This window comes from Chiloscyllium plagiosum, chromosome 3, assembly GCF_004010195.1.
Source record: "Chiloscyllium plagiosum isolate BGI_BamShark_2017 chromosome 3, ASM401019v2, whole genome shotgun sequence".
In the NCBI taxonomy this organism is placed as follows: domain Eukaryota; kingdom Metazoa; phylum Chordata; class Chondrichthyes; order Orectolobiformes; family Hemiscylliidae; genus Chiloscyllium; species Chiloscyllium plagiosum.
The window spans coordinates 3622750-3643077 of NC_057712.1; the positions used below are offsets into that span (position 1 = coordinate 3622750).

Here is a 20328-nt window from a genome sequence, read left to right on the forward strand (position 1 = left end):
GGCTGGGAGCTGGGATCTGGTGTGGGTGTGAAGCTGGGAGTGGAGGTGGAGCCAGTAACTGGAGTGGGTGTGATGGTGGGGGGAATGGGGGTGGAGTCATGAGCAGGGGTAGTGTTCCCCTCAGGGTCCTGGGGGCAGGAATGGTGACAGTGGGATCTGTGGAGAGCGTGTCAGCAGAATGCAGGTGAGTGGCGTTGGTGGGGGTGGAAGTGGTGGCAGACACGGCAGTAGAGGTGGCGGAATTCACTGAGCGTGTGACATCAGCGATGATGTGAGGGGCAGAAGTCATACTGAATGGAAACAGACCCTTTGGTCCAATTCTTCCACGCTGACCAGAATGTCCCAAACTGAACTGGTCCCATTTCCCTGCGTTTGGCCCATATCCCTCTAAACCTTTCCTGTTCATGTACGGTCAAAATGTCTTTTAAATGTTGTCATTGTTACCTCTTTGTGTGGTGCTTCTGGTGATACCAACACCAGTCTCTACGTACAATTGGTCAGCATGAAAATATGGTCAGGGTCTGACTGACATTTTCAGGACCTAATGTTGAAGTGTCACAGTAGTCTTTGGCAGCCTGGTCTAAGTGTATGGGTTCTCAACAGAATATAACCTGAGAAATTACTTTGAGCTCAGTGAAGGATGGGTGAGTAAGTCATTAAAGGATTTAAGCTTCCTCACATGTCCCTTTCTCAATGGAAAGAGGGCTAGAAAACACAGTTAATAATGAAAAATCCTTCCAGGTGAGTAAGAAGACAGCAGTCACAGGGTATATGATGCTAATTGTGTCATAACAGATCATTGCTTTTGATCATTGCAGGTACAGGTACTAGTTTGGCTGACCTGTGCAGAGGTCACTCGTGCTCTCTGCAGCAAGCATGTGATCTTGACAAATAATCTAAAAAGCTCTATCGTTTAGATTGTGTTTCCCATCAGTACAAACCCAGAGAATAAAACTTCCGGGTAGATGCTACTGATATGCACTCTAGAAACAACAACAAAAAAATTCAAGCTCTCCAAATGTTGCATTTCAAATGCTTATTACTTAATACTTAGATGAACATAAAGACTTATGAATTGATTGGATATTGACAGAATTAGAATACTCAGAGGCTTATTCAGAGGTGTACTTCGTCCAGAGGGAATGACCAACAGGCCTCACTGAGTCAAGTTATTCCTTTCCAACTGCTCCTCATTTACAAACATTTTACAAGTGCCTTCTAACCATATGTCCCAGCAATATCAACCATATCAGCCTTATGGAAAAGACTGCTCCTTCACTTCTGTAAATGAACAAGTCAGTCGCTAATGTGAACAGCAATATTGTAATGAAACATTCGAGATGTATTTCTGTGAAAACTCTTCTCAAAAAGTGACTTTTTTTAAGATGCTGTTATCTTGCTCCACCAATGTCTTTTTTTTTACTATTTACAAATAAAATACAAAGCAGACAATAGTAGGGGAGAGCTTGTTTCTTCCAAAGATTATAACCTGACACTGTCCTTATATTATGAGAAAAATATTTGTATTTTGGCATATTCTTCAAAGGGCTGAGTAACTGCATTGTGACATTACTGAGACACTGAGACATGAACTGGAATATAAAGGAAGAAGGTACACTTACTTTGGCTTCTCCAGTGGCTCTGGCTCATTCCGAGCAAGTCCTGCAGGGCTCTTCTCAGCTTCCTCTGCTGTCAGTAAGTGTAACTCAGCCTCCACTTTACCCTGGAAACAGAACAGACATAATGAATGGTTCTTTCACAAATTCAAAGTGATGGTCACTCCATTTAGCTTCTTTTGGAGTGCTAACAGGACCAAGTTTGCAGGTTTGCATTTGACCTGAGAGACTGAGGCTTAGTTCACAGTGAAAAGTTAATATCTAACTACCAAATAGGGGCCTTCTTTCCTGTATGAAGGTGCCTGTTTAGAGTGAAGAAAGATACTGCCCTCATTTTCCAGTGTTTATGAGGTGGCATTCATATCTTCTGAAATTATGATAGTTTGTTTATCATTGTTTTTTGGTTGCACTGTGTTCAGTGAAACGAACGAGTGATACAGCAGGTTATGATTGTGGAGACCATGTTACACTTACCATCCAGTGCCCCACCCATAACTCACCCAGTGTTATCTCAATTTCTCTTTTTCTTTTGTGAAGATATTCAGCTCATGAGACTAGACAGCATAAGTGAGTTACTGGGGCAGACAGCACTAGAGCTATATGTAAACTTTACTACCCCACTTGCCATAGATCTAGCTAGAGTTAGTAAATAACAACGTGAAAGTATTAGTGTAGGTAAATCCAGGGGAGCTGGATTCAAGACTAAACTCCTGCTCTCCTACCAGACAAGGCACACATTAAGAATCTACCACTGGCATATTCTTAGGGAAAGAATCCCTTTGTTTGATTTGTCCTTTCATTTCCTCACACAAAGTAACTAAATCCAGTTGCTGTGTTTGTATTGAAAGTATACAAATTGAACCTTGAAACCTTTGAATATGTCTCATTCCCATATTGATCAATGTATTTATCTACTGTAGTTTTCAGGAACCATCAGTATATTTACACTAAAATATGAACAACCAAGCATTGCATTTATTCAATGAAAAATGAATGAATCTCAGAAATGGTCTCAAGTATAACGACCCACCAGACTTAAATGTTATATATGAAACTAAACTTGGAAAGTACAAGATTGTGTACAATTAATATAAAAAGTGGTCTTTGCATTTCACGGTATTGCAACTTTTAAGTGATTGTAAGTATTGATGCACCCCAAGTAAAATACTGTAGAAAATGTGCTCAAAGTGCAGTCTCTGCCACATACAAATTATCACTAAAATAAAGATGAAATAAAGTAAAGGTCATTAGAGAAAGAGATGACTGGTTGTGGGTTTAACCTGAGGGTCACAGCTGAGGTTGAGAAGGAGAGTCTTTCATAGTAATCTCAGCTGGTGCAGGAATTTAACTCATGCTATTGGTGTCAGTCTGCATCACAAACCAGCCAACTGAGCTAACCAATACCCCCGCCCCACAACCTCCTGTGAATGAAAGAGTTACCAACAGAACCTGTGAAAAATAATAGAAAAATGCTCTTGTTACCTGAATTGTATTCACTCATATCTGATTGTCTAAGAACAATTCTTCTTCTTGTCAAAGATGTCAAGGAAATACAATTGAATTGAGACTTTATAAATTAATAAGGAAAAGAAACTTGAATATCTTGTGTCAAATCCTAACAGTGTGATTAATATAGGTTCTTGTATAGACTGAATGCATTTGGGACTAAATGAAAATTCTTGGCCTGGATTTTAGGGTAATATTGATGGTGAAACTGTCAGCTGTTTATCAATTTAAAATCTATTTAAAACTTTTTACCGTAAGCTCCATTTCATCATTTTCATTTCTGGCCACAAACGGCCACCAGCCCTTCACCCTCTTTTGTTTAAAAATGGAAACAGTGGGGAAAGCAGATTCATCTGTAGCCATTTCAATGGTGCAGAGCTTGGCTGTTTTTGCTCCCCGTGTAAATCGGTTCAGATCCAGTTCAATCGCACCTGCCAGGAAAAACAGCAATGAGAAAAGAGTCAAGTTCAAGAAAACTGCCTCAGGACATTGTTTCTTTTTCTCATGAAATATCTCTTTAAATGGCATAACTCATATTGTTGAATGAGTTCTCTCTCACACTCACAACCCCCCACCCCAGACAGACAGATACACAAAGTCCCACATGCACACATACATATACATTTGTGGGGTGAATTTGTACTTGCGGCGTTACATTGTACTTTGCTCAAAAACTGCATGAATTCATGTAAAACTCTGTTATCTCACTTTTTAGATTAGAATTAATCTAAACATCACGGTATAGACAGAGAACACAGGGGGATAACACCTTCAACATATTGTCTGGCTAACACCAATTGTTACAGTTAACCTGAGAATGTAACTTTAAACAAAGTTTTATGATTTACACATGAAAGAAGTGAAACTATCATGGTATTCGAACAGATGAAAGACTCAACAAACAATCAAGGTATTTTTCAGTTACATCGCACTGTAAACTTTTGCTATAAATTCTGTCTTACAATTGTGTCCAGCACAACCACCTGATGAAGGAGCAGTGCTCCGAAAGCTAGTTCTTCCAATTAAACCTGTTGGACCATAACCTGGTGTTGTGTGATTTTTAACTTTGCTGGAAAAAAGCTGTGTTTTATTTGAAGTTTTTGTCCTGCATTCATCAAGACAATTTATAAGAATACCAACGAGAGGGGAAACCACAGGTTTTGCTGTGCATATGGAAAGGCTCCTGTGTATCAATAGATGCGACTTCAATGACATGCATGTACTTCAGCATATACACAGCCAACCAACTCATTCTTGCATACCACACTGGGAGTCTGACTGACAATCTGAAATTGGTTATCAATGTAATTGTTCACATTTGCTAAATAACTATCACAGAATCATGTTGGACACTGTTTTGACTTTTTAAATTAACACTGCAACATTCACAAAATACATTACAATGTGGTTGACTCTTAACTGCCTCCTGAAGCGACAGAACAAACCACTCACTTCAGGTCAATTAGGATTGGCAACAAATGATGGCCTGATCAGTGAATCCTCCTCTTCACCATGGATGTGCAATGTCCTTACATGTCAAAACCTCCCCCATCACCATCATCACCACCACCCATCAGGATAGACTCAGGGCTCTCCACTTCTTCCTGACCACACCAGCCTCCCCTGCCTGACCAACACATCCTCACTTTGAACGACTTCTCCTTTAACTTCTCTCACTTCCTTCAGGTCAAAGGTGTGGCCATGGGTAGCTGCAAAGACCCCAGGTTCGCCTGTCTTTGTGGGTTACATGGAACATTCCTTGTTCCAGTCCTACTCCGGCCCCACCCACAACTCTTTCTCTGGTATATCAATGACATCATCAGTGCTGCTTCCCTCCCTTATCTGGAATTTGCAAAAATAAATCAATTTTGCTTCCATTTTCTACCCTGGTCTCACCTTCACCTGTTCCACCTCTGACTCCTCCCTTCTCTTCCTTGACTCCTCTGTTTCAATTTCTGGGGATAGGTTGATTACCACTATTCATTACAAACTCTGACTCCCACAGTTACCTGGACTATACTGTAAAGACTCTATTCCATTCTTCCAGTTTCTCCAACTCCATTGCATCTGTTCCGATGGTGCCAACTTCAACAAGGGAGCCTCCAAAATGTCCACTTTCTTCTGCAAATGAGGACTCCCCAGCATCGCTGTTGACAGGCCCTCAACCAGGTCCAACCCACCTTCCCCACTTCAGCCCTCCCCTCTCTTCCCTCCCACAATAGCGATATGGTCCCATTTGTCCTCACCTACAATCCTACCAGCATCTACATCCAGAAGATCATTAGTCACCATTTGCACCATCTCCTGTGAGATGGCATCCCTCTTCTCCCTTGTCAGCCTTCCTCAGGGACTGTTCCCTCTTGGATACCCTGGTCCACTCTTCCTTCATTCCCAACACTCTTCCATAGCACCTTACCTTGCAACCACACAAGGTGTAACACCTGTCCATTTACCTCCTCCCATCTTAGTATCCAAGGGCCCAGACATATCTTCCAGATGAAGCAGCACTCAATCTAGTTGACTGTATCTGCTGCTCACAATGTAGTCTCCTCTGCACTGGTGAGATGAAAAGCAGACTGCATAATTGCGATGCGGGACACTTATGTTCTGTCCCTAAGCTTCCAGTTGTCTGCCACTTTAACACCCTGTTTCCTGGCCAACATCTCTATTGCAGGTTTGCTGCAGTGTTCCAGCAACGATCAGCACAAGCTAGAAGAACAGCATTGCATTTTCTGCTTAGGGACCCTGCAACCTCTAGGGCTAAACATCAAATTCAGTAACTTAAAAGCCTGATTCCATCCTTCTGTTTGTTCTTTACACATGCCACACCCAGTCCCGTTTTAACAAGAGCTGCTTTTAGCACAGTCACCCATTATCACCTTCCTCCTAGGCCTAGTATCACATTATAAAAGTTGGTGTCAGTACAGCTCAGAAGGGCTGATGCCTGAAATGTCCACATTCCTGCTCCTCGGATGCTGCCTGACCTGCTGTGCTTTTCCAGTGTCACACTTTTCGACTCTGATTCTCCAGCATCTGCAGTCTTCACTTTCTCTTAGCTCCTACTTGTTCTGCTTTCCTTCTGCCCTGACCGGCCAGCCATAATCCCCTCATTTACCTACCTCTTTCATATATCTCTCTCTGAGCTCCATTCCCCTTCTCCCTCTTCATCCCCAACTTCGTCATCAGCATAAATACCATCTTTTCCTAGCTGCTAACAGTTCTGAAGAAGAGCCACTGGACTTGAAACATTAATTATGCTTTGTCTACACAGATGCTGCCAGACCTGCTGAGTTCCTCCAGCACTTTGTTCTTGTCATTGATACATGTTCGGCAGCCTATTCTTTCCACACACATTTACAAGACATATTCTAAATAAAATGAGATTTGGCAATTTGATGTATCAGTAAGGTGTCATTGTGTACTTACAATGGTCCTATTGGTTGTTTACCCTAGGCTGTACATTTTGCCTTGCTTATGGACTCCAGCATCCATTAGTTTTGCTTTATAAGGAGGTAAATTGCTTTAAAGAGCACCTCAAAGTCAGAATATTGCTCATGTATCCATGCTCCCTATTTTCCTATATAATCCATGCACCGTCTAGAACTCTTCAGGTCTGTAACTGTGTTTGTGATGGTTTCCTGTGTTTAGTACTCCTTGTGAATTCATAAGCCCTGGTTTTGAATGAGTACATTTAGAAATTTCAGATAGAGGAAGTCTTATGATGTCACTGCACATCTTAATCAGTTGAAAGAGAATAAAAAACTTGTTTATCCTTACAAGTGTACCTACAGCAAAAGAAAAGCTCATATTATCAACTTAATGGCCCCAGGTTTGTTTCTTTTTTGTTCAATATTGTCTCATTTTCACTCTCTAATTTTCATTCAGCTTACCGCATTTCTGGGTGTGAAATTCTATTACATTTTATTTATGATCTCTAACAAAAAAAAAGTTTAGAGGCCTTTGAAAAGCAACATATGATCAAAATCCCATATTCCTGAGTATGACAAACAGGTGGAATCCTTCTGATCTTCACCATTATAAAAGTTGGTGTCAGTACAGCTCAGAAGGGCTGATGCCTGAAATGTCCACATTCCTGCTCCTCGGATGCTGCCTGACCTGCTGTGCTTTTCATACAAGTGGGCTGAACAAAATGGACAGTAATCTTTAAATTCAAGTTGCATTATTGCTTTTAAGTTTCAGTCCAATCTAACTTTAAAAGTTTTTGAAGCAAATCAAACTCAATGTATAGAGAATCTAAAAACAATGCTGATTTAACATCGCTCACATTAATTATTATGTATTACATGTAAAAATTGTCCCAAACTAATTTCAGGATAGCAGGGGGTAAAAATGTGCTGAAGCAAAGGAGATGCTTGAAAGGGTGTACAGAAGCTATTTTATGAAGGGCCTTTTAGAGAAAATGACTGATGAAAAGGAAAAGCGTTTAGACAGAGTGGGACCCAACTGGCTGATGACAAGCTGTCACAGGGAAATTACACCTGAAGTCTAACCTGAGATGTTACCTCTTATACATTGATAAAGCCTTTAATTATTTAGGGACAAAGTCTTGAAAGGAATCTGGAATTTGCACTTTAATCAATCTTCTAACTGATTAAAGGATTCAACAAGGGTAGTTAGTTTTAAAGTTGTTAACTTTTTACTTATAAATACTGTGTCTTATTCCTCTCTATTGTACCACACCTGAGGAAGGAGCTGAGCTCTGAAAGCTTGCAATTTCAAATAAACTCATTGGACTATAACGTGGTTTCATTGATTTACCCCATCAAAAATCAAAAGCCACGGGAGAACGGATAATTCAGGGGGATTTGCAGATCTGGAATTTACTGAGATAGGGAGAGGCAAGGTGATGAAGCATTTTAAATGTAGGTGTGAGAATTTTAATTTGGAGACATTGGAAGATTGGGTGTTAGTGCAGATTAGTTAGGACAGGAGTGATATGGTGATCAGGATTTGGGTTAGAAAACAGGTTGTAATGTATTGCATGAGCTAAAGTTATAGAGTATGGGGATAGAGAGCCAATTTGAATCTTTTAGCATATTCTATTTTATTCTAGGCAGGTAGCTTTAATGTCCATTGCAGATCCTAAAATATCCCAGATAGAGGAGGTTAATTGATTTGTTTCCCTCATCTGCGAATATAAATTATTTCACAATTGAAAAATGCTCTTTTTGGTAAAGATACATTCCATCTAAAGAAAACCTAGATTTAAAAATTCTGGAAATGCATCATACAGAGAAACTGGATAAAAACATACCCAGGAAGTCGTCTGCTGAGAAATGGTCAGCGTCCCACACTTGCAGAGTCAGGCGAGCTGGAATCTTGTACTCTGTCTCATCCCAGGAAAACATGGATTCCTTCTTGGAGATGACAATCTTCTCTTCAGCCATCAAATAATCAAAGGGGAAGATAAATCTCCAGTTGAAATTGCCTTCGCCAGTCAGTGAGTGATAGTGTACGTCAGTGTCTTGCTTATCCTCTTGTTGTCCTTTCAGCCAGCTACAGAATACACCCAAATAATCATAATGCAACAGTAACTCTTCACAACTACAGGACAGCAGGGAAATTATTTAATTCATTGTTCTTTGGTACAAACCAAAAAATGGTTATTTGCATTTAACCTTTTGGAAATCTGTGCATTGTCACAATTTCTGGGAAAAAAACGTCCAAATTAAGCCTGGGTTCTAATCGGAGTTCACTTCACTTTGATTTTGTACAAGAATATGGGTGCAACATTTCCTTGCCCTGACCACTGGATAATGAGATTTTTTAATATTCACTGTGATCATTACAAGTTCAGTTTTGATGAAAGCATTTGAATTGGAGGGGAAATGGACTTGATAGTGTACTAGAACTAGAGGACATACCCTCAAAATACAGGGAGCAGATTTAGGACTGAGTTGAGAAGGAACTTCTTCACCCAAAGGGTTTGTAAATCTGTGGAATTCCCTGCCCAGTGAAGTGGTTGAGGCTACACTGTTGAATGTTTTTGAGGCCCAGATAGATTCTATTTCTGAAAAAAGTAGAAGAACAAAAAAGACTCTCAGGCACAAGCATTGCCAAACTATTGGTCAGTCCCATAACACATGCAGAATTAGGACACAATTCAGTCAACAAAAATCTAAATGCTTTTTCGTACAAAGATGTTCTTATGATAGTGAGTTTTGAGAAGATTTGTAGCTAAGGTTGAGGTTCTGGATGTAGGTTTGCTCGCTGCGGTGGCAGGTTCATTTTTAAACATTTCATCGCCCTACTAGGTAACATCATCAGTGAGCCTCTGGATGAAGCACTGGTAGCATGGCCCACTTTCTATTTATGTGTTAAGGGTTCCTTGGGTTGGTGATGTAATTTCTTGTGGTGACATCATTTCCTGTTCTTTTTCTCAGGGGGTGGTAAATGGGATCTAAGTCTATGTGTTTGGTGATAGTGTTCCGGTTGGAATGCCATGCTTCTAGGAATTCTCGGGCCTGTCTCTGTTTGGCTTGTCCTAGGATGGATGTATTGTCCTAGTTGAAGTGGCTAGTAAGGATACTAGTGAGAGAGGGTCATGTCTTTTTGTGGCTAGTTGACATTCATTTATTCTAGTGGCTAGTTTTCTGCCTGTTTGTCCAATGTAGCATTTGTTGCAGTCCTTGTACGGTATTTTGTGAATGACATTAGTTTTGCTTGTTGCCTGTATAGGGTCTTTCAAGTTCGTTAGCTGCTGTTTTAGTATGTTGGTGGGTTTGTGGGCTACCATGATACCAAGAGTCTGAGTAGTCCGGCAGTCATTTCAGAGATGTCTTTGATGCAGGGGAGAGTGGCTAGGGTTTCTGGACGTGTTTTGTCTGCTTGTTAGGGTTTGTGACTGAGAAATCAGTGGACTGTGTCATTGGGTACCCATTCTTTTTGAATACATGGTATAGGTGATTTTCCTCTGCACTGCGTAGTTCCTCTGTGCTGCAGTGTGTGGTGGCTCATTGAAATAATGTTCTGATGCAGCTCCATTTGTGGGTGTTGGGATGATTGCTTCTGTAGTTCAGTATTTGGTCCATGTGTGTTGTTTTCCTGTATACGCTGGTTTGAAGTTCCCCATTGGCTGTTTGCTCTACTGTGACATCTAGGAATGGCAGTTTGTTGTTGTTTTCCTCCTCTTTAGTGAACTTTATGCCAGTAAGGGTATTATCGATGGTCTTGAAGGTTTCCTCTAATTTGTTTTGTTTAGTGATTACAAAGGTGTCCTCTACGTAGTGGACCCAAAGTTTGGGTTGGATGGTTGGCAGAGCTGTTTGTGCGAGTCTCTGCATTACTGATTCTGCTAAGAATCCTGATATTGGAGATCCCATGGGTGTTCCATTGGTTTGTAGGTTTTGTTGTTGAAGGTGAAGTGGCTGATAAGGCATAGGTCCACTAGCTTGATGATACTGTTCTTGCTGATGTTAGTGGTATTTGGTGTATGTGTCTTTGGGTCTTCTAATAGTGTAGTCAGTGTTACCTTGGCCAGGTTAATGTTATTAATGTAAACAGGGCTGTTACATCAAAGGAGACAATTATTTCATCCTATTTCATTCTATCTTAAAGTCTTTGATGGTCTTCAGGAATACTTGGGTGGAGTGGATGGGGTGGCGTGAGGCTTCTACTAAGTGTTTTAGTCTTTGGTGTAGCTCCTTGGCCAGCCTGTAAGTTGATGTTCCAGGTAGCGAGACTATGGGTCTGAGGGGGGCTCCTGGTTTATGAATTTTGGGAAATCCATAGGTGTATGGTGTGTTGGATCCATCTGGTTTCATTTTTTGGAAGCTGGTTTCATTTATTTCTCCAGATTTCTGAAGTTTTTGAGTAGGGCTGTGATTCAGTTCTCTAGTTGTGGGGTCGGGTCTATCGTCACTTGTTGGTATCTACAAGTAGTGCGTTTGCTTTCTCAATCTAGTCTCTATCTAGTGTCCTTTGTCTGCAGGTAGGATAACAATGTTTTTATCTTTCTTTTGTCTTTCTCATGCTTTCCTTTCTTGTGTATTGAGTGTGTTTCCTTCCTTTTTCCTGATTAATGTTGGTGCGACTACCTGTCTGATGGTTTGCTGGGTTTCTTCTGTGAGTTGGTTGTCTTTTAGTGTTGTTTCTAATATTGCTAAGAAATCTTTCTTGTCCGCATCCTGGAAGTTGTAATTTAATCCTCTTACTAAGGCACCTTTCTCAATGTTTATCTGTGCTTCTGTGTTGTCAATGTTGTTATTTTGTGTAAGTTTGACTAGTTTTTTTCCTGCAGGTCTAGTTCATTTACAAAATACATTGCAAGAACTGTAACAAACACTACATTGGACAAACAGGCAGAAAACTAGCCACCAGAATGCATGTACATCAACTAGCCACAAAAAGTCATGACCCATTATCACTAGTATCCTACATACAGATGAGGAAGGACACCACTTCGACTGGGACAACACAGCCATCCCAGGACAAGCCAATCAGAGAGACGCACAAGAATTCCTGGAAGTATAGCATTCCAACCGGAACGCCATCAACAAACACCGTTCACCACCCCCTGAGAAAAAGAACAGGAAATGACGTTACCACAGGAAATAATGTCACTACAGGAAATGATGTCACCAACCTAAGGAGACCTAAACACATAAATAGAAAGTGGCCATGCCACCAGTGCTTCATCCGGAGGCTCACTAATAATGTTACCTAGTATGGTGATGAAACATCTGAAAAAGAACCTTCCAGCTCAGCAAGCAAGCCTACATCCATGTTCTCCTGATGGACCAACACCATAGTAGCAATTATGAAGAAGTCATATTGGTCTCCAAATGTTAACTCTGAGTCTCTGTTCATTGATAGTGCTGGAGAATGGGCACAGATAAGGACCTTGAGGAAGGGTTTGGTTGTTCAACAATCAGCAGACAAGCAAGTCTCTACAGTTTGGGATGTTAGATGCAGGATCCACAGGAACCTTTTCTCATTGCAGAATAATTGTTCTGCTTGCTTGGAACAAACCCAGTGAGGAATTTTATGATGGAAATTATTTACAGACCAATCAAGGTCAAGATCAGAATCAAGACTGACAATAGTCAAGCCAAAGACCTACCAGCTTCCATGTTGTGGAAGAATTGTGAACCTCTGGCTGAATTTGGGAAATTAGAAACTTGTGGGTTGATGGGGTAGTGCTGAAAGTAAATGTAATTGCATACCCAAATGTACAAATGTTACCTATGGGGAGAGAAGCTTGGAGGGAGATGTTGTGTAAAGAATTGTTTCTAGATTAAATGTTAGAGACTACATTCAGTTCCATTCAATTGATGATGTCATACAACTGTGGGTAAGGAAAAGAGGAGGCTAGCTCAAGATCCGCATGGAGACAGATGTATCATCAGTGTGTTTCCTGCTAGTCTTAGTCATGATGTCTAACGTGCCAATGTAACTGGAATCTATTGACGTTATGCAATAAAACTATAAATTATTAAGATGTGTCTCTTCTAACTAAGACTCACTTTTGGTTCATCCTCTATCACTATTAATTAAATAGGCTGTCAACATAGGAATGGAAATGTGTTGCTGGAAAAGCGCAGCAGGTCAGGCAGCATCTAGGGAACAGGCGAATCGACGTTTCGGGCATTCCGTAAAGACCACTCCCTCCGTGACTCCCTCGTCAGATCCACACCCCCCACCAACCCAACCTCCACTCCCGGCACCTTCCCCTGCAACCGCAGGAGGTGCAAGACTTGCGCCCACACCTCCCCCCTCACCTCCCTCCAAGGCCCCAAAGGAAACTCCCATACCCGCCACAGATTCACCTGCACCTCCACAAACATCATCTATTGCATCCTCTGCACCCGATATGGCCAACAGGAGAATCGACGTTTCGGGCATTAGCCCTTCTTCAGGAATGGGGAGAGTTGGTCCAGCAGGCTAAGATAAAAGATAGGGAGGAGGGACTTGGGGGAGGGGCGTCGGAAATGTGTTAGGTGGAAAGAGGTCAAGGTGAGGGTCTGACCTATCACCCTCACCTTGACCTCTTTCCACCTATCACATTTCTGACGCCCCTCCCCCAAGTCCCTCCTCCCTATCTTTTATCTTAGCCTGCTGGACCAACTTTCCTCATTCCTGAAGAAGGGCTAATGCCTGAAACGTCGATTCGCCTGTTCCCTAGATGCTGCCTGACCTGCTGCGCTTTTCCAGCAACACATTTCCATCTCTGATCTCCAGCATCTGCAGACCTCACTTTCTTCTCAACATAGGAAGACTGGTGATAGCACATGACCCCAACATGAACTGGTAGTGGTTAGTTCTGCTGCTCATACAACAGGCTATTGATAACCAACTTATTTCAGCCCATTTGATCCTAGTTTCCAGGATGACCATTGTATCATTAAGCTGCTTCTTAGAAGACTGACAAACTTTGTACAAGAATAGATCTGTATTATATTCATCAACTTCAGTGGGATATATAAACCAATACTTCTAACCATCCACCTTACTAGTCATGGCTTCAAACCCTCAATTGTAATTTATTTTAATGCATATAAACTGAAAATTCTAAGTTGATTTTTTAATTGTTCTGGAGAGATAGACATCACTGCCAAGCCCAGCATTTATTGCTCATCTCTAGTTTGAATTAAGGTGCTGATGGTGAGTTATATTTTGAACTGTTGTGGTGGTGTAAATAATCTCTGATTGTCAGTAGGGAGTAAGCTTCAGGATTTGGACTCAGAAACAGTGAAGAGACAGTGATATATATCTTTAAGAAAGGTTTGTGCCTTGCAATGAAAGGTGGGAGTGATGGTGTTCCCTTAGACCTGTTGCTCTTGTCCATCTCTTGTAGAGTAGGCTCAAGAGGTGCGACAGCATCACCTACTTATAGTAATACTTACATTGAGTATTTTGTTTAGGAATTCCAAAATCTAATTTGTTTTTGATCACAATTCACTATTTGAAAAGTTGAATCCCCCCATCCTTGTTATTAAGGCTTTTATCAAGTGTTCAAATTTGTGACCTGAAATAAAGATTTCACTGCAGTCAGCTCAACTACAAACCAGTCTTTACTTCAGGCCTATTCATCATGAACCCAGTAGTTATTCCACATAGAGACTGTTCTCCACTTCTACTTCTGTTGTTGAAAGGAGTGTGACATATTGACAATTCAAAAATAGAATTACGACTGAGGAGAAAGAATTTGATAGAGAACTTTATGTTGTATCACTGAGTGTTTGGAGAGGATGATGTGACTTTAAAACAGTTATTATCAAAGTTGTGTTTTGATATAACACCAAGAATGTTTAGAATGTACACTTCTGCTGAATCATGCAAACTCCAAAAAACATGCTGCAAGCGTTTCAACTGCAAGCAAAGTCCACACAGAACTTAACTACACTGCAACATCTAACACCAGCAAAACAGCAACTCCCTGCAAACAGGGTATGGTTTCTGTGAAATACCACGAAACTTCATTTTATGTGAAATAAGATGTAATTATTTTAAAATAAGCTGCAAACCAGGCAGATTAATACTTGCTGTTTTTCCAATTTGCTACCAACATCCGTTAAGGTGATACCATCTGACTGATGCTGTGTGCAGTCAGAACTATGAATTTGCTGATACGTTTCATGTGGATTTGAAGATTTCTTCTCATTTGAAACCAGTAGTGTTTCAATGCAGTTGTGTTGAACTACACATTATGGATTTTAATGCATTTGTCAGTCAATTAGTGTCTTTCATGTGTTTAGAAACATACCTCTTAGCACAGTAAAGCTGCTGTTAGAGTAACAATACATAAACTAACATTAATCATTGTCCACTTGGCCTATGCTAAAAGATAAGATTCTGGAAATTCTGAGAAACAAAGTATTGATCTACAAATATTAAAACTCATCACTTTTTATAGAAAAAGAAAATAGCATTAAAAAGTAAATAGCCTATGGACATCATTTCATTTAACCCTTTGAGTATTGATCTCAATTTATTGTCATATTGTCTGCTTGATGCCTTTATGCTGCTGTTGGAACAGACAAATGGCTAGATTGTTTCCAATAAAATCATCTTTTTAATTTCACTCTTTGTTTGTGTGAGGAGCCGATAACATTCTCAACAGTTTCAGTAATTGCCAAAGCCATGAGCTTGCTGTTGTAAGTGAATGACAGGCCCTTCCTCTTCTGGAATATTTATTAAGTAAATTAGTGAAGTTTTCAATCCATTCGATCCAACATATCAAGCATTTCTCAAAAGGGTTAAATGCTTTTATACAATTTAAAGTTAATAATTAACTGAACTGAACCATTTCAAACAATATCAAGGTTCCACATCAAACAATACTTGTGGTGCTTTCATGGTTTGTCTCCATGGGACTGTTTGTATCAAAGCTTCACACCAGGACACTGCTACAATCAGACTGCTGCATTTGAACTACTGAATTCCTAGCAGTTATTAACATATTGGTGAATGTACAAAACGTTATCAACGGTTGGAACCTCTGTAAATGGTTGCTAAAAATATGGCTATAAAAATAAAGAAGCATGGAATTTTGTCTTTTGAACTGATTAACTAATTTCATCTCCCCTCTGTGCAAATGATACGGCTGGATAATGTATTGCACATAGTCATGCATGACAAGAACTAGCTGCAAGCAACATGGTCACTTTCACTGCGGGAATGGATTGTTCAATCAGGCATTAGATATGTTTGTATGACAGCAACAGCTGAAACAAACACAACAGCAATGCAAAGTTATAATTTCTCTCATTTTGCTCGTTCTCGTGTCATCTCACAAGTTAACGTGAAGCAATAGTCTACAATTTGTGAAACTAAATTCCCTTTGCTTCGACGTTTCTTTATTCCTCCCATGGAATTGCAACTTTCTGCAATCCCCTAGAGTCAGGACAGCAGCCAGGTAGTTTTTAAATGTGCCCGTGGTCACGATGTGGAGAATATCTTATACCTAGCTGAGAGCTGATATCGTCCATATAGACAAAATGGATAATATTACTGTTTTTGCTCTAATACAGAAGTTCAAAAACCAATGTCCACAGCTTTGAAGATAGACACTGCCTTGGGTGCTGTTTGTCTTAAATGAGTGAGCCTTGGTCAGAGGCACGCTGTACCGTGCATTCCCCTATAGTTCAGAGTCTGTGTTTTTTTCTTGCTCCTCTCGTGCACTCCTTGTGCTCATAAACCTGCATGCTACTTTTCTTTGGGCTCTTTCCCTCTCTCTTCCTAGCTCCTGCCGTCTATGGGTTCCTCTCCTCTCCAGCCTGCTCTCTCTTTGTGCTTCTACTTCCCCCAAATTCCTGCTTTTGTGACTCTGCACTCAGTATGGTTTGCTTTCCATTTCCCTCTTCCTGTTATCCTGTGCTCTGCTCTGAATGGGCCCCTGTGATCACTCTGGCACACCTCTCCCTTTCCTTTCTGTAATTTCTGCCACCCATTCTGATTTTTATGTTTTGTTCTGCCCGGGCTCCTACTTTCTTTCTCTCTCTCTCTCTCTTTCTCTGTTCTTGCCAAGAATAGACAGACACCTGCTTTTTCAGAAGTATTAATAAAAGACATTTCTATGCAACACTTTCATACTGAGAGTATTAGTGAGCATTATAATTTGAATGGGGGTTGCATGATAATGATTCAATTTGAAAAAGGGCCCTTCAAACAAGATGTTTGAGAATTATAGTTCTCTTGATATAATCAACCCAACCTAAACAATAAGCCATGATAAGCCTTCCTGAAGAAGGGCTCATGCCTGAAACGTCGATTCTCCTGCTCCTTGGATGCTGCCTGACCTGCTGCGCTTTTCCAGCAACACATTTTCAGCACTGATCTCCAGCATCTGCAGTCCTCACTTTCCCCAATAAGCCATGATAATCAACTGAATGGAAGTTTTCTGCATCTTGTCTTTCGAAAACATTTTATTATTTAATGCAACATTCAGGCAAAAACCAAAACATCTTTCAGTTGGTTTAGGGAACGATCTAAAGAGGAACTAAAGCAGGAAACAATGTAAATGCATTAATTATTATGGTGGTGAGATTGCCCTTCAATAAAGTGATATGCCACAAGAGAGTAGCATGCAGGTTTATACCTGATAGTCAATACTTGGCTCCTGACCTTATCTGAGCTACCAACTAGAAAGTAACTGCAAGCCTGTGTGAGGAGGAAGAGAAGGTTACAGGGTGTAGCATGTGGAGATACAGAGTGTTACAGAGGCAGGAGATACCTGAAGATTGTTCACCATCCACTCTTAAGTGAGGAGAATGGTGTGGGGTTTGCGGTGGGAGGGGGGCAATAGGTAGTTGAATTGTCAAGAAAGGGAAAAAATTAACTGGTTATTTGATGCTCATTTTCTTCTTTAGTCGTCAGTTGATCATCTTGTAACTATCATTTAAAGCTTTATTTAAAATAATTCTGTTTTCATGTATGCTATTGTCAATATTTATGAATTATAAAATACACATTGTTATGATGAGGACAATATGCGACATCCAAAAGAATTAAAATAGATGACTTATTTTTAGAATCTATCTTTGAGAGCTGTATGATTTTGTCTTTTTTTTAAGCCATTATGAATATTACATTTACATTGGATGCAGTGTTGCATCAGGGAGCACTGATCGGAATGGTTACGGAATCAAATCTTATTTCATTCATGGAGATTCCAATCTAATGATTCAAACCTAAAGATTTACAGACCTCATGCACCCACAGGCAAAAGTTTTAGTTATTTTGTTGCATGCTTTTTGAGAAAAGTAGATTTCCTGTACATTTCACCCAGAGTTAACTTAAGCACCAGTCATGCATGGGAATATATGCAGCCATGATGAAAAATTAAGAATCTAATTCCACTCTCTCTGGAGAAATAAACATTAAATAGTAATGCATATTAAAATTATTACCACGGACCCCATACCAGTCATATTTGTTGTTCCTTTCAGATTATGCCTTGGCACGTGTGACGTGCTTAATTTTTATTACTTCATTGTATTATTGAATTAATAACAGATTTTTAAATTGTAACAAGTTCTGATTAAGGATATGAACTCATTAAGGATTATTGGTTTTGTATACTAAAATCCAGAGTTTATATTTATCTTAATTGGTCAGTGCATTGAGTATAGGGGTTGGGATGTCGTGTTGCAGCTGTACAGATCATTGGTTCAGCCACTATTGGAACACAGCATTCAATTCTGATCTCCCTGCTTTAGGAAGGACGTTGCAAAACTTAAAGGCTCAGAAAAGTTTTCTAAGGATGTTGCCAGGAGGTTTTGTTCATTAGGGAGAGGCTGAATAGGCTGGAGCTATTTTCCATGGAGTGTCAGAGGCTAGGAGTTATAGAGGTTTATAAAATCATGAGAGGCATGGATAGGATAAATAGACAAGGTCTTTCCCTGAGGTGGGGGAGTCCAGAACGAGAGGGCATATGTTCAGGATGAGAGGGGAAAGATAAAAGGGACCTAAGGGGCAACTTTTTCATGCAGAATGGGGTGCATGTATGGGATGAGCTGCCAGAGGAAGTAGTGGAGGCTGGTACAATTGCAACATTTAAAAGGCATTTGGATGGGTATGTGGATAGGAAGGGTTTAGAGGGATATGGGCCAAGTGCTGGCAAATGGGACTAGATTTATTTAGGATATCTGGTTGGCACGGATGAGTTGGACCAAAGTGGCTGTTTCTGTGCTCATCATTTCCATGACTTTATATTTGTAAGATATTATAAAGTTTTAATGCCACTATCAAAATAGTGGACAATGTTATGTTACACAAGCTAAAATCATGCACTGTAGCTTCTATGCTTTATTTCAGTTGAAGTTCCTGAAGAAAAAAATCTTAGTATAAAACTTCAGTGGGCTCACAAATTGACTGCTCCTATGTATGTCAGGTATAGACAGGATAGATCGAGTGAATCCTCAGAAGAGTATAAAGGCAGGATGAGTATACTTAAGGGGGAAATCAGGAGGGCAAAACGGGGACATGAGATAACTTTGGCAATAGGGTTAATGAGAATCCAAAGGGTTTTTACAAATACATTAAAAACAAAAGGGTAACTAGGGAGAGAATAGGGCCCCTCAAAGATCAGCAAGGTGACCTTTGTGTGGAACCGCAGGAGATGGGGGAGATACTAAACGAGTACTTTGCATCAGTATTTACTGTGGAAAAGGACACGGAAGATATAGACTGTAGGGAATTAGATGGTGACATCTTGAAAAATGTCCAGATTACAGAGAGGAAGTGCTGGATGTCCTGAAATGCATAAAGGTGGATAAATCCCCAGGACCTGATCAGGTGTACCATAGAACTCTGTGGGAAGCTAGAGAAGTGATTGCTGGCCCCTTGCTGAGATATTTGTATCATCGATAGTCACAGGTGAAGTGCCGAAAGACTGGAGGTTGGCTAACGTGGTGTCACTGTTTAAGAAGGGTGGTAAGGACAAGCCAGGGAACTATAGACCGGTGAGCCTGACCTTGGTGGTGGACAAGTTGTTGGAGCGAATCCTGAGGGACAGGATGTACATGTATTTGGAAAGGCAAGGACTGATTATGGATAGTCAACATGGCTTTGTGCGTGGGAAATCATGTCTCACAAACTTGATTGAGTTTGTTTGAAGAAGTAACAAAGAAGATTGATGAGGTGCAATGGACATGATCTGTATGGACTTCAGTAAGGTATTCGATAAGGTTCCCCATGGGACACTAGTTAGGAATACAGGGAGAACTTGCCATTTGGATACAGAGCTGGCTTGAAGACAGAGAGTGGTGGTGGAGGGTTGTTTTTCAGACTGGAGGCATGTGACCAGTGGAGTGCCACAAGGATTGGTGCTGGGTCCACTACTTTTCATCATTTATATAAATGATTTGGATGTGAATATAGGTGGTATAGTTAGAAAGTTTGCAGATGACACCAAAATTGGTGGTGTAGTGGATGGCGAAAAAGGTTACCTCAGATTTGCATTTTGGGAAAGCAAATCTTAGCAGGACTTACATATTTAATGGTAAGGTCCTAGGGAGTGTTGCTGAACAAAGAGACCTTGGAGTGCACGTTGATAGCTCCTTGAAAGTAGGTAGATAGATAGTGAAGAAGGCATTTGGTATGCTTTTCTTTATTGGTCAGAGCATTGAGTATAAGAGTTGGGAGGTCATATTGCACCTGTACATGATGTTGGTTAGGCCACTTTTGGAATATTGTGTGCAATTTTGGTCTCCTTCCAATCAGAAGGATGTTGTAAAACTTGAAA

At 40.5% G+C, this 20328-nt stretch overlaps 1 protein-coding gene across 8 annotated transcripts in view; it reads right to left on the bottom strand.

Annotated features, from left to right (window-relative positions):
• The window catches only part of otofa (otoferlin a), a 373830-nt gene that overhangs the window by 11309 nt on the left and 342193 nt on the right, over nucleotides 1–20328 (bottom strand). For all 8 annotated transcript variants that reach the window (XM_043676366.1, XM_043676329.1, XM_043676363.1 and 5 more), the window contains 3 exons: nucleotides 8398–8639; nucleotides 3375–3553; nucleotides 1623–1723 (listed from right to left, as the gene is read on the bottom strand). In XM_043676366.1, the coding sequence (XP_043532301.1) occupies nucleotides 1623–1723; nucleotides 3375–3553; nucleotides 8398–8639 (522 nt within the window). The remainder of the gene's footprint in view (nucleotides 1–1622; nucleotides 1724–3374; nucleotides 3554–8397; nucleotides 8640–20328) is intronic.